The sequence below is a fragment of the Nannospalax galili genome, unplaced genomic scaffold (genome assembly GCF_000622305.1).
Source record: "Nannospalax galili isolate Female #2095 unplaced genomic scaffold, S.galili_v1.0 scaffold1659, whole genome shotgun sequence".
NCBI classification, from domain to species: Eukaryota; Metazoa; Chordata; class Mammalia; order Rodentia; family Spalacidae; genus Nannospalax; species Nannospalax galili.
Genome location: NW_008342925.1, coordinates 351,776 through 365,394, shown reverse-complemented (window position 1 = coordinate 365,394; position 13,619 = coordinate 351,776). Strand labels below are relative to the sequence as shown.

At 56.0% G+C, this 13,619-nt stretch overlaps 1 protein-coding gene across 2 annotated transcripts; it reads right to left on the bottom strand.

The window, feature by feature from the left end:
* On the bottom strand, positions 1-13,613 carry Map4k2 (mitogen-activated protein kinase kinase kinase kinase 2). Of its 2 annotated transcripts, XM_008838904.3 has the most exons (32): positions 13,458-13,613; positions 13,291-13,348; positions 12,976-13,066; positions 12,828-12,892; positions 12,501-12,556; positions 12,153-12,200; positions 12,028-12,070; positions 11,622-11,694; positions 11,411-11,542; positions 11,274-11,336; positions 10,976-11,057; positions 10,771-10,878; positions 10,278-10,356; positions 10,118-10,176; positions 8,372-8,415; positions 8,251-8,289; positions 8,127-8,160; positions 7,900-8,008; positions 7,731-7,819; positions 7,614-7,655; positions 7,443-7,527; positions 7,260-7,339; positions 7,120-7,180; positions 6,919-7,036; positions 2,967-3,025; positions 2,789-2,892; positions 2,521-2,698; positions 1,385-1,453; positions 1,191-1,277; positions 856-926; positions 699-754; positions 1-594 (listed from the first exon to the last, which is right to left on the bottom strand). In XM_008838904.3, the coding sequence occupies exons 1-32, from the start codon at positions 13,551-13,553 to the stop codon at positions 507-509; spliced, it is 2,466 nt and encodes an 821-aa protein (XP_008837126.1). In that variant the 5' UTR covers positions 13,554-13,613; the 3' UTR covers positions 1-506. The 2 variants fall into 2 exon arrangements, 1 of the variants encoding a protein (XP_008837126.1); XR_607463.2 differs by lacking the exon at positions 1-594 and having other exon boundaries at positions 1,191-1,293.
* Between the last annotated feature and the right edge of the window lie 6 nt (positions 13,614-13,619).

Here is a 13,619-nt window from a genome sequence, read left to right as displayed (position 1 = left end):
CTGGCCATTGTCACCTATGCCTGGCGTCCCCAAAGCACCAGTGGACTTCCATGGTACATGCCTAGGACCAACTGAGTACTCACTGAAAAGTGTCTTGCAGGAGAGGGAGGGAGGAAGGAAGGACAGAAGGTAGAAGCCCAGCTCCTCCACCCCAGAGGGACCAGTGGGATAAAACCAACCAGCTTTAATACCAATATAATTCTCTCTTAAATACATGTTCCCCAGGACAGAGCCCAGGGCCGGCTCTTGGTAGAAAGAATGAAGATGTGAGAAAATGGAATAGATTGGCAAGGTGGCCCCATCCTGCCCAAGGCCTCTGCAAAAGAGACAAGCCTCCTGGCAGGGAGGACAGGTGGCCACAGCTTCCTTGGGTCCAGTTATTGCTGAGGGGGGTGGGCTACCTCCCCTCCTCACCCCCAGACATTTCTCAGGTTTAGGTCTGCCCTCCAGGCCCCAGCAGAGGCTGGAAGTGGCAGCTTGGGCCTGGGCACCGTCAGGGCAACAGCTCAGTAGCTACTCTGGTGGCCTGTGAGGATGTAGAGGTTGCTGTGTGCCCCAGGGTTGTCGGTGGGGATGCTCTCCAGGATGATGTCTCTGGTGGGGAGAAAGTCGCTAGGTGAGCAAGGCAGGGGGAGCCAGGTAAACCCATCCTGTAGTCTGGGGGTACTTGAAAGGGAAAGTGGGGCACTGCCACTTACCTGTGGGCCCCCAGCACTCGGAAGATCCTTGTCTCATCTGTGATCTCCTGAGTCACCTGGAAGACAGAGGGCTCTGAGACCATCCCAGCAGATCCACTCTAAAAAGGTGGACACAGTGGACTGGAGGCAGCAGGGCACTGAGCGTGAGCCTACTCACCTCATTGGTGTCAAGGCTGCGTCCCTGCATGCCATGGCTCCAGAAGGCTAGCACACTGTCCTGCAGACACACTGGGAGGACCAGTTCTGTCAGCCCTGCATACCCTCCCATCCCCTCCCACCTAGCCACCATGAGGCAGGCTGGCCCTTTGGCTATTCCAGCCCCACCTGACCTGGGCCAACCCACAGGAGTCCCCACTGATGTTGGGTGACCAGGATGGCTCCCCAGAGGGACTAGGGGATCTACCCTAGTCCCACTGCCAGCCCCAGGCTCCTGAGCTGAATCACATGCTCCGGGGCTGTGGATACTGCCACGCCCATGTCTGGCTCACTCACCCACAGTCTCGATGGGAAAGTCAAATGTCAGCTCAGGGGCCAGTGTGGCAGTGGGCTCACCCTGCAGGTTGACAATCCTCACGCATCCTGCACAGGGAGAGCGCTGGTGGGTGGGGACAGACGGCTTCCTTCTGGGACTGCTCTCCTCACCCCTACTCTCTACCGCCCCCCAGTCCTGATCCCAGGGCACTCACGTTCAAAGCTGACCAGGACTGTGTCCCTGTCCACCTGGATCACCTGCTGGGCTGAGCCTGGGATCCCCTCTGTGAGTAGAAAAGGGAGGCGAGGCCTGCCTGGCTGAGCCACCAGCCCACTCTGCTCCCAAAGAGCATGCCACAGCCAGCCCTTGGCCACCACATGGGTGTGGGACACAAGGAGGACAAAGGCCTCGCCCTCAGGCTTCCAAGGAGCAGGGAAGACATCCCAGAGGACTCTGGAGTCAGGCAAACCAGCCTGTGAGACTCAGGGCTCCAGTGGTCCCTGTGGCTGAGAAGTCTGTTTTCCCTGCTCAGTGTGGAAGCCTCCGGTACCCGGCTGGAGCTGCTCTTCCCGCTGCCTTTGCCTCAGGCCGAAGCATGGACAGCCCGCTTTTTCCTGGCCGCCCAGCCCTTTGGTTCAATGAGGTCTTTCAGTTTTGTTTTGCCTGTCATGTGTAACCCAGGCTGATCTCAAACTCACTATAGCCCAGGAAAGGCCAGAACTTCTGATCCTCCTGCCTTCACTGGGCTCACAACTATGGGCCACCATGCCTGGCCTTGTTTTATTTTTGAGACAGGACCATGCTATGTAGGTCAGGCTGCCCTGGAACTTGATATAGCTCAGGCTGGCCTCAAACTTAGGATCTTCCTGCCTCAACCTACCAAGCATTTATCACCATGCCTGCTTTTAAGGGTTAACCTTGCTGAGTTGCCCAGGCTGGCTAACTCATGGGCTCAAACAATCCTGCCTTGTTCTTTCCTGTAGCTGGGACCAGAGGCCCATGCCCACCAGTCTATTTTTTAAATTAACATTTATTTTTATTTTTTGTGTACAAGTATTTTGCCTGACATGCAGTGCCCACAGAGGTCAGAAGAGGGTATCAGATCTCCTGGAACTGGAGTTATGGATAGTTTTTAGCCACAATGTATTGCTGGGAACTGAATCCAGGTCCTCTGTAAGAACAGCCAGTGCTCCTAATTTCTGAGCCGTCTCTTCAGCCACCCCACACCCAGCCCAGTCTAATGAAATCTTTCAGGGAAGCCTAGATGCAGCAGGCTTAGACTGAGGTGCCCCTCATCCTGCCTCTTCCCACTCTTATGCAACACCCCCAGCACCTAGTCAAGCTGCTCACCAGGGGGGATGAGGATGTCAGGTGTCAGGCCAGTCTCCAGGGGCAGGACATGGAACAGGACACGACAGCCAGGCCCCTCCGGCCCCTCAGCTCCCACACATACCTGTGGCAGCTCTTTCCCATCCAGCACCAGAGGCTCCAGCATCCCCGCTGGGCTGGGCAAGGGGCTAGAGAAGTTCTGTGGGGGGCGGCGGGAAGCTCAGTTCTGTTTCTCTCCCAGACCTGCCACCCAAGGGTCCCCGTCCCCATCCTCCCTGCACTCCCTTACCTTCAGCAGCAGGAATTTCTGCAGTGGCTCATACCACTGCAGCAGGAGTAGGCTGGCAGGCAGAGCGGCCAGCAGGAAAGTGCTGCCTGTGTAGGGGTTACGCACTACAGGAGAAGCAGGCAGTGAGTGAGGGCTCGCCCTCCCAGTACCCCTCCCGGCCCCAGGCAGCTGCTCTTACCCACACGGCACTGCAGGCAGCCTTTGGTGTCAGGAATCTTGGTAGACAGGGCGAAGCGCCTGTAAGGATGAGAACTGGCATGTTTTGGGAGCCATGTTTGGGTAAGGCTCCCACAGAGCCCTGTGAGGTGGCCACTGGCATCTTCCCATTTATAGATGAGACCTTAAGGCTCTGTGAGGTACAGGAGGGTGCCTGTGAGAACCACAATGGGCTCCACAGACATCTTAGGCTCTCCGGATTAGGATGTCTTAGGAGGCTGGTTTATTTTTAATTTTTTTAAAAATATATAGATTTTCTTGCCTTTTTAAAATTAATTTTTCAAAATTTATTTTTATGAGTGTTATCCCTGCATGTGTCTAAGTGCACCCATGCCTTGTAGTACCCTTAAAGGACAGAGGGGGTGTTGGATCCCCTGGAACTGGAGTTATAGATGATTGTTAGCTGCCATGTGGGTGCTGGAAATTGAACCTGGGTCCTCTGCAAGAACAGCCAGTGGTCTTAACCCCTGAGCCATCACTACAGTTCCTGTGTTTTGTTTTGAATGTGTATGAGTGTATTGCCTGCATGTATGTGAGTGCACCTGTGTCATGCAATGCCACGGAGGTCAGAAGAGGGCTTCAGATTCCCCTGGAACTGAAGTTAAGGACAGTTCATAGCCACCATGTGGGTGCTAGGAATCGAACCCGGGTCCTCTGCAAGAGCAGTCAGTGCTCTTAACCACTGAGCCATCTCTCCAGTTCCTTTAAGTTTTTTGAGACAGTCTCACATAGCCCAAGCTGACCTCAAACTTGCTATGCTAGTGGAAACTGGCTTAGAACTCTGGATCTTATTGCCTCAACCTTCCAAGTCCTGAGATTACAGGTCCAAGCCACCATACCTGGCCCTTTATTTATTAGGTTCCTTAGATTTTTGAGACAGGGTCTCACTATGTAGCCCTGGCTGGCCTCAAACTCACAGCTATCTGCCTATCTCTGCCTCTACCTTCAGAGTGCCTATCTGTAAAGGTCAGAGGATAACACGTAGGACTCAGTTCTCTCCTTCCACATGTGGGTCCTGGGGATTGAACTCAGGTCATCAAGCTTGGCAGCAAGTACCTTTACCTACTGAGTAATCTCACTGGCCCCTGTCTAGTTTTCAGAGATAGGGTCTCACTTGTAGCCCAGGCTGGCCTGTAACTCACTATGTAGGCCAGGCTGACCTGGAATCTGTGGCAATCCTCCTGCCTCCGTCTCCTAATTGCTGGATTGCAGGTATGAGCCCCTACCTGGGGTCTGTGTGGTTCTGAGCAAGCAGCTTCACCTCTCCATGCCTGTTCTTCACTTGCAGGTGAAGAAGCAAGTGTGGAGGCTGAAAACTGAGGCAGGCCCCAGCTTGCCAGGTTGCAGAGTACGCTTGGCCCATTTCACAGATGGGCAAACAGGCCCTAGGAAGTGGAAAGACTTCAAACAGCAGATGGCCTGCCTTCTGGGGAGTCCCCCGTGCCCTCAGAAGACTGACCCTTCCAGCCTGTTCCTTCCTATGGGGAACTGGGCTGTATGTTGGCTGTCCTCTCCTCCCAGTGACTCAGCCCATCTGCGCTTCTGCCAGGACGAGCCCCTGGGAGGAAGCCGGTGTCTGCCTCTCACTGCCCTCTGCCCTCCTTTCTTCCTCCCTCTCTCTTCCCAGCTGGCATTTGGGTGGGTCAGGATATATATCTGCATCTGGTTTTCCTCTGAAGAATTCCAGTTTTCCCTTCATGTTCAAAGTAGACACAGACACAGGCCCGTGCTGCCCCTGACCTACTGCAGCTCTCTCAAGCTGCTTCCTGAAGGTGCTGGGCCAAAGCAGAGACTCAGGAAGCCCTGAAGGCCACAGGGCACCAGGTGCACGCTTGGTGTGAGCTCAGATGCAAGGCTCTCTTCCAGTTTTCCCAGTGTTGCTGCCACTGGCCTGGCCTGCCCCAACCAAACCTGGCCATGGCAATATCTGAGCCTCTGGCCTGGACCCCACCTCCTTGGAGTTCCAGTGCCCTCAGATGGACCCCGGGAAGTTCCACTCACACATGGAATATGTATCTTTGGAGGGGAAGTGGGTGTTGAGACAGGATTTCACACTACAGCCACACTGGCCTTAAACGTGCAGTAATCCTCCTGTCACAGACTCTTGCATGCTGGGATTACAGACATACACATCTTATTTAACATGGCAGAATTGAATTCAGTCCCAGCCAGTGCCTATGTCAGCCACAGCTGATGACAGCTCCATCCTTCCCCTAACCCAGGACAGAAGCCTTGTATTCAACCTTGACTCCCCTTTCTCTTTCAAACACCACCTATTGCCAGGAAATCCTGCTGGCTCCACTTGCGAAACAGAACCCAAACCAGGCTAGTTTTTACTTCCTTGACTCCTGCAACCCACGCCTCCACTGCCGGCCACCTGACCACTGTAACAGCCTTCCCACAGTCTGCCCCTCATCTGTCACCAGGCAGCTGGAGATCCCATGAGGATCTCAGTTCGTCATGCCTTGCCAGCAGCCCTCAAGCTGCTGTGAGTCAAAGTCCAAGGCTTCCCTGTGGACACAGGCCCTCACAGGTCACCTGTTCCTCATGCAGGCCACACTCACTTCTGCCCCAGGACCTTTGCACTGGACATCACTTCTGCTTGGGTGACTTCTCCACATATCCAGTCCGTTAACATTTTTCTTTAATTACATTGTGTGTGTGTGTGTGTGTGTGTGTGTGTGTGTGTGTGTGTGTGTTGGTCAGAGGACAACTTTTGGGAGTCAGATCACTCCTTCAATCATGTGAGGTCCCTGGAATCAAACTCAAGTTGATCATCAGGCTTGGTGCACACACCTTTACTAATTTAACCATCTCACCAGCCCCATAGGCCTCTAAATCTTAGGTGTTGGTCTTATAGTGCTAGGGATTGAACCTAGGGTCTCACATGCTAGGCAAGCACAGTGAGTTACATCAGCCCTGTCCTCTTAAATCTTGACTGAAATGGCATTTCTCACACAGCCCAGGCTAGACTCAAATTCACTATGTAACCAAGGATAACCTGGAACGCATGATCCTCCTGCCCCTGCCTCACAAGTGCCGGAATTACAGGCATGCACCCCCACACCAGCACAGCTCTTAGCCAGCTGAATCACCTACAGCAGGAGGGAGCCTTTAAAAATGCTGACAGTACTGCTGCCCACTGGACACAGCCCAAGTCCTGGGCCTGACAGAGGAGGGAGAGCTCAGCTACCTACACAGCTTTCAGCCCTCAGGCCAAATGCCAGGAGGCTCCCCAGGCCTGTCTGGTCCCACCAGCACTCACTCTCCTGGAATGCTGTTCCCAGCTCTGCTATCAGGTTTGTGCGCCCTCAAACTCTGAGCTCCCCGGCCTCTCTGCAGTCCCCTCAAACCCTGAGCTCCCCGGCCTCTCTGCAGTCCCCTCAAACTCTGAGCTTCCCGGCCTCTCTGCAGTCCCCTCAAACTCTGAGCTTCCCGGCCTCTCTGCAGTCCCCTCAAACTCTGAGCTTCCCGGCCTCTCTGCAGTCTCCTGGCTCTTAATGCACTCTCTCCAGGCTCCCTGGGCACCAGGCACTGCCTGCCATGGGTACTTATCTCCTTTGGTACTTTTCTCCATGGGTACTTTTCAACAAATCAGGGTCTCCCTGGACTGTGTGCCAGGTCCAGCCCAGAGCCCTTCAGAGCTATGTGCTCCCTGCACAGTTGCTGAACCACCAGATGAAGCCAAGGGCTCAACCACTGCAAAGCACTTTCCCACCTACCATCCCCTTTGTACCTCCCAAAAAGCCAGGTGGACAGGAGAGGACTCCACCAACTGTACTGACCTAGGAAAGCAAGAGCCTAAGTGACTGGTTAAGATCCTGACAGTCTCAGGAGTGATCACCCCATTCGGCCAGCACTATCCTGGCTCCCCAAATTCCCAACAGCTCACATCCCCTGAACCCCCAGCTGACCTGGGAATGATGTGCTGGGTGAGGCGGTTAGTGGGAATGGAGAGGGGTGCCTGGTGCTGTAGTCTCCGCTGCTCAAACAGGCCAGGGAGGTCATGCGCCCAAATGTGAGTGGATTTCCCTGCAGAAGAGGAGGAGGGTCATAAAGGGTTCAGAAAAAGTGTAGGGCTGGGCACTGGGCCATCCCTGCACCCCCATCTCCACCTGAGAGCGACAGCAGCACATTGTTCACACAGTAGAGCCAGGAACAGCGCTGGGAGACGAGCTGGGTCACAGAGACAGGCAGGCAGGTCGTAAGTGCTCAGCGGCCCCTGGCCTCTGCCCCCACCCAAGCCAGACCTCACTTTTTCCAGCGTATCCTCATGTAGCTCATGCAGGTTGAGGGTGTAGACACCTTCCTCAGCCCCCACCACCAGGAACTGGTCTGTAGGTGTGAGCAGGGGGTCAGAGGTTGGCCATACCCCTTGGCCTAAGCCTAAGAGCCTTATCTGTTCTAGGTTACTGCATCCTCTCTACCCCTGGCCTACCTCGAGTCACAGGGTGAATCCAAGTGACAGCTGCGTGAATCCGCAGGGGGCAGCCGTTGAAGACCTTGGAGAAGCAAGCGCCCATCTGGACAGGAAACAAGGAGCTGATGAGGGACCCAGGGATGAGGGAGGCAGGGCTGCAGGGCTAAGGAGTGGCAGGCAAACACTTACGTGCACCTTGGGGGTTGGGGGAAGGCCATGGCAGGATGACCTCTGTGTGAGAGGAAAGTAGTCAGGCCCAAGGTGACACCCTATGGGCCACCTCCTGCCCCTCTGGGGCCCACTCACCTCAGGACCTTCCCGGTGCTTCAAGGTGGCCCAAGCAGTAGGCAGCAGTGGGGGACTGCCAGGGCCAGGTGGAGGTGCAGGCGGGGCTCCTATAAGCACAGGCCACGGTGACTCCTGGCACCAGCTCCCACCCCAGGGCTCCTCCTGGCTTGCCAAGCCTGGGTCTCACCTGAGGGGCTGGACTGAGGGTTGGCCTCAGGTGTTGACTCAGTGGGGGGCAGCCCCAAAAATGGGGCCCGCTTGATGGTTCCCATGGCACTGTCTGGGGAGTCCAGCTCCTGGCAAGAGGGTTAGGGGTCCAGTCTGACCATCAGCAGGTGCCTTGTGACCTAGTCTCAACCTCACAGCAACCCATCCACACAGCCTGCTTCCTAGCTCCACCCCGCCGATCCACACCTGGAGTTCTGAGGCTGGCCGAATGGTCAGGCTCCTGCAGGGACACAGCAGAGGGCATAACACAGTGTGAGCAGAGACTGGCCCCCAGGTCTAGTGCCCTTCACCCCAGGCACAGGCCCCTCACCTTTCCTCCAGGGCCTCTTGGACTGACTGCAGCAAGCTCCTGAACCAAAGAGAGAGGGGTCAGAGGTCAGTCTTCCATAAGGCCCAACCTGGCCCTCAGCTTCTCCACCCAGCTCACTCACCCACTCAGCTCCTCCTTTCCCAGCAGCGTCCATTCCTCCTCCCACTGGAAGAAACAAAGGCAGAGATACCAGAAGGGTGAAGAAGGTAAGAGCAGTCAAGAGGACACACAGCCACTGTGGCGGCCTGCACTTTTTTTTTTTTTTTTTAAGTCTTTTTGAGACAGGGTCTCCCTGTAGCCCCAGCTGTCTGAGATCCGCCTGCCTCTGCCTCTGCTGGGATCAAAGGCGTGCGCCACCACGCCTGGGGTGGCCTGCACTTTTAATCCCAGCACCCAGGAAGCAGAGGCAGGTGGAGCTCTGTGAGATCGAGGCCAGCCTGGTCCACATAGTAAGTTCCAAGCCAGCTGGGGCTATAGGTTGACATGGAAGGAGACAGCCTGGCATGGTAGCCTACACCTGCAATCCCAGTAGTTGGGAGACAGAAATAGGAGGATCAGGAAGAATTCAAGGTCATCCTTGGCTACATGGTAAATTTCAAGGCCAGTTTGAACTATATGAGATGCAGCCTCAAAAGCAAACAACAAAAAAATATGGCAAAAGAGGCCCGACCTGGACAGACACACCTGTAATCTCAGTTTTTCAGAAGGGGCCCGACCTGGGACAGATACACCTGTAATCTCAGCTTTTCGGGAGACTGAGGTAGGAAGTTCAAGGCCACCCTGATTAACTTAGGAGACTGTCTCCACATTAACAGAGACAGAGACAGCAACAGAGAAAGGTTGCCAGACAGATGGTGGGCATGCTGGTAAACAGGCAAGAGATGTGAGAGACAAGAGAAAGAGACAAAGGGAGAGACAGCAAGGGAGACAGACAGCAAGACAGCAGGGCAGAAAGGAGCATTTGGGACTAAGGAGAGGAACTAGTGTCACAGACACAGTGAGAACAGTGTGACACAATCCTGTTACAGGCAGGCTGAGTAGCGTAGCTAAGTAGGGAGCCTCAGGCCTGTGACAGGCCCAGGTTTCAGAAAGGTATGGTCAGCCTGCCACTGTCCAGTACTTTTTAAAAATTTTCTATTTATTTTATATGTATGATTGTTTTGCCTGCATGTATGTAAGCGCACGTGTGTCATGCAATGCCTGCAGAGGCCAGAAGAGGGTTTCAGATCCTCTGGAACGGGAGTTACAGGTAGTTGTGAACCAACCAATGTGGATCCTGGGAACCAAACTCTAATCCTCTACAAGAGCAGCAAATGTCCTCATCAACCTCTGAGACATTTCTCCAACCCTCAGTGAATTTTTACTTTTGAGAAAATTCAGGCACAGAGATGTGAATTCATTTACCTGAAGTTTCTGCTGCCACTTCCTGTCTAGCCTGACAAAATGTCCGTCCTACTTCCTGCTTTGAATTCTGATCTCTAAGACCAGGTTATCAGAATTCCTCCATTGCAGGTGACTTCCTCATAGTGGTTAAGAGCAGGCACACAGGGCCTTGTGCCCTCCCTCTAGCCCCAACTGAATTAAAAGCAAGGTATTTCTTTGCACTTGAGATCAAATTGGAGTTACAGATGGTTGTGAGCCTCCATGTGGGTGCTGGGAACTGAGCCTGGGTCCTCTGCCAAGAGCAGCTAGTGCTCTTCACCACTGAGTCAGCTCTCCAGTCTCTTCTAGCACCTTCTAAAGGAAGCTGACCCAGGAGGAGCGTCTAGGCCAGGGCCCAGGTGACACAGCAACCCCTGCTTCAAAGCAGGCTTGGCTTGGGATGCTCTGTCTGCACCCCCATAACCCAACCCCACACAGCCCTCACCGGCTCATTGAGTGGATCCGTCTCCTTCCTAAGTGGGGCGCCAAATTTCACTTGGTGAACTGTAGATCCAGAGTATAGAGTTAGGGGCCAGAATCTCAGGATGGGCCCCCCTAAATAACAGCAGATCCATGGGCATGCACAGCCCTGCCAGAAGACTCACACTGGATCTCAGAGGGGGTCCTCTCAGCTGGGCCATGATGACTGCGTGAGTGAATGGTATCTGGAAACATGTCGTAGGTCTAAGAAAGAATAAAAACAGCGGGGCTTGAACCCAGCATTTAGGAACTCTTCCAGGTGCTTGCCACCCATTGGGGCATTCTGTTTTCATGCCAGCCTTCTGAGGGTACTGGGAAATAAAAGAGCACCCTCATCTCACAGATGGGAAAACTGGGACAGAAAGGTGAACAAACTTGTCAAAGATCTCTCAGAAAGATGACAGCTTAGTCACTGTCAGGGCTGGCCTGGGCCTGAAGGCAGGGACCTATCAAGGGGGTGGTACAGGGAGGCAAGACCCAGTCAGAGATTCCTGATGGATTCAACTGGAGGTGAACTCTGCACTGGAATTCCATAAACTGAAGAGACTGTCCGGATTTAAGAGTACTTCCAGGATCCTTGCGACCAGGCCAGGACCCAGTTCCCAGCCCCCGCCTCACCTCCAGCTCACAGTCTTCAGGGGAGAGGGTTCCCAGGTGGGGGTCGCTAGCCTTGTCCAGGAGCTGGGTGAGGAGGGCCCGAGGGAGCTGCTGGGTTGTGAAGGGGTGCTGCAGGAGTGAGGGAGTGGTCAGGTTGGCACCTGTCCTCTAGGCCCTGCTTTTGAGCCTCAGGCCCCACCAGGGACACACACCCCCGACCTCCTACCTGCAGCAACTTTTCAGCTGTGGGTCTCTTCTTGGGGTTCTTGGTCAGGGCCAACTTGAGGAAGTGGTGGAAATTCTGGGTCCTGGTGGACATAAGAGCCCCCCGCCCCCAAACCCAGGTTAAGCCCTGTACAGGGGCGTCTTGACAGATGTCCCCACTACTCCTCCAGGACCCAGCTGGGCCCACCCGGGAAAGAGCTCCCCAGGTATCACTGTGGGGATCAGGCTCCTCTCTCAGCAAGAGCCCCCCTCCCACGGGTCCTGCTGTAGAAGGGAGTCCCCTGGGGGTGAGCCCTCACCAGTGTGTCTTGTCTCTCAGCTTGGGCGGTTGAAAGCTGCTCTTAGACATAAGCATCAAGGCCCTGGGGAGGGTTCGAGGTCACGAGTCAAGGGTCAGCAGGGCAAGGGGCAGGCAAGGGGCATGTGCCAGGCTGACCTCATGGGGTGCAGGTGGAAGAGTGGCGGCTGCAGCTCGCCAAGCTCGATGGCGGTGATGCCCAGGGCCCAGACGTCACACAGTTCATTGTATCCACCCTTGCGTTCCACAGCAGCTACCTCTGGTGCCATCCTAGAGGCAGGGTCACAGATGGGATGGCCAGGTACTCTACTTGTGGCCCCCTGACCCTCTGGCCAGGGCACTGCCTCACCAGTATGGAGTGCCAATGAAAGACCGCCTCTTGGCCACAGATGCCGTCAGCTCGCCTGACACCCCAAAGTCCGCTGCAGGAAAAAGAGACTCTCACTAGCCCCAGGACCTCACTTACTTCCCACCTCTAGGGCGATGGCTTCACCAGGCCACACCAGGCTGTTCACCCCCTGGGGTAGTCACCCTCCCTCTATCCCTGACTGAGTGCCTGGTCTCATGTCAGATCCCTCCCTGACCCAACCTCAACCAATTACTGGTAGGCAAGGAGCACTGCTACATTTCCTAACTGGGGAAACTGAGGCTCAAGCAACAAAATGACTAGGATCCCCAGCACTGGAGGTCATATTCTCCCTATAGTCTCTGAGCTCCCATGAGCCCTCACCCTGGTGGCATCCCCAGGTACTGACCCAGTTTGACATCGCCCTGTAGAGTTAACAGAAGATTGGCACCCTGGGGGAACACAGACAATCTTGTCAGGAGCCTGGCAGCGGCCTCCTCTCTTGAATCATGCCCTTGGCCAGCCAAGTCCTACCTTGATGTCTCGGTGGATCTTCCCCTGAGAGTGCAGGTGGTGGAGCCCCTGGGGACAAAGAGGAGTCCCTGAGGGCAGCTACTTAGTGCTAATTACCTCTCCTGAGCCCCTCCTCAGAAAGGGGCCCCCCACCCAAGCAGCTTCCTCCTCCCCTCTCCCCAAACAGGAAGTGACTGAGCCAAGAGGGAAATGGGCTGCTTCCGGCAACAGGGCTGGGGCCCCTTCCCCCTGGTGGACCCATAGACCCTGGGCAGGCCCAGCCCAAGTCCCTGTCTCCCAGTGGCCAGCTGGGCTTGGCCCATAGCTCCAGGGCACTGGCATGTGAGTGCTACCTGTGGTCTCAACTACCTTCAGTGCCTCCCGGCAGACATAGGCAATCTGCCGTTCCTCCAGGGGCCCAGTGGCTGAAATGGAAAGCAAAGAGAGCTGTCACTGGAGCCTGAGGATATACTGATCCTCCCTAGCCAAGGAGTAGGCACTGCTGGAGGAAAGGAGCGTTAGCTACATCCCCTCAAAGATCAAGCAGGGATTCTGAGCCCAGAGAAGGACAGGATTTCTCTCAAGGTCACACAGCCAGACAGGAATGAAGTGCACAAGTTCAGCCTGGAGGCTCCCCTCCTGTCCCAGTGTTGGGATGGAGGAAACCGTCCTCTTGGGTCTGGAGCCTGGCCTCACCGTGGTAAATCTCCTGCAGGGACCCCCCTCCACAGAACTCCATGCAGATCCACAATCGATCATTCCTGGAGAGGGGGACAAAGAGTTGGGGTGGGCATACAGGAGCCACATGAGGACTGCCTGGGGCAGACGGGTAGGGCGACCTCACCTGAGGTAGCTGCCAATGTAGGCCACAACATTGGGGTGGCGGCACTCCCGGAGGATGGTGATTTCCTGCTGGAGAGAGCTGATGTCGTCCCCTGGGGAGCACAAGGCATTATGGGGGGAACACGGGGGTCGCCCCAACTCTGCCCCTATTTGCAAACGGGGCACAGAGTGCCTCAACCGCGGCCCGGCAGGTGCTAGGCCCGGGCACCCCCCGGCTCTGCGTCCCCGGGGTCTCTGAATGTCAACTCTCCGCCCCCGCCCGCGCCCGCGCCCGCGCCCGGCCTCCCTCGGGCGCAGAGGCCCCATCCGGCCTCACCTGGGTCGAGCTTGACGATCTTCACCGCGGCCAGTTCGGACGTGAGCGTGTCGCGGGCCTGCGGGCCAAGGGGTGCAGGGGGTGAGGGGGCGGGGCAGGGGTAGGCTCCCGGCGGGACGCGAGCGCACCCTCCGCCCCACGCTCCCGCCCGTGCTGCCGCCGCGCACCTTGTAGACGTCGCCATAGGTCCCGGCCCCCACGCGCTGCAGCAGCTCAAAGCGGTCCCGCGGGTCCTGCAGCGACACGTCCCGCAGCAGCGCCATGGCCCGGCGCCGGACCGGCCGGCGGGCGCGAGCTGCGGAGCCGGCGCGGGTTGGCGCGAGGCGGGG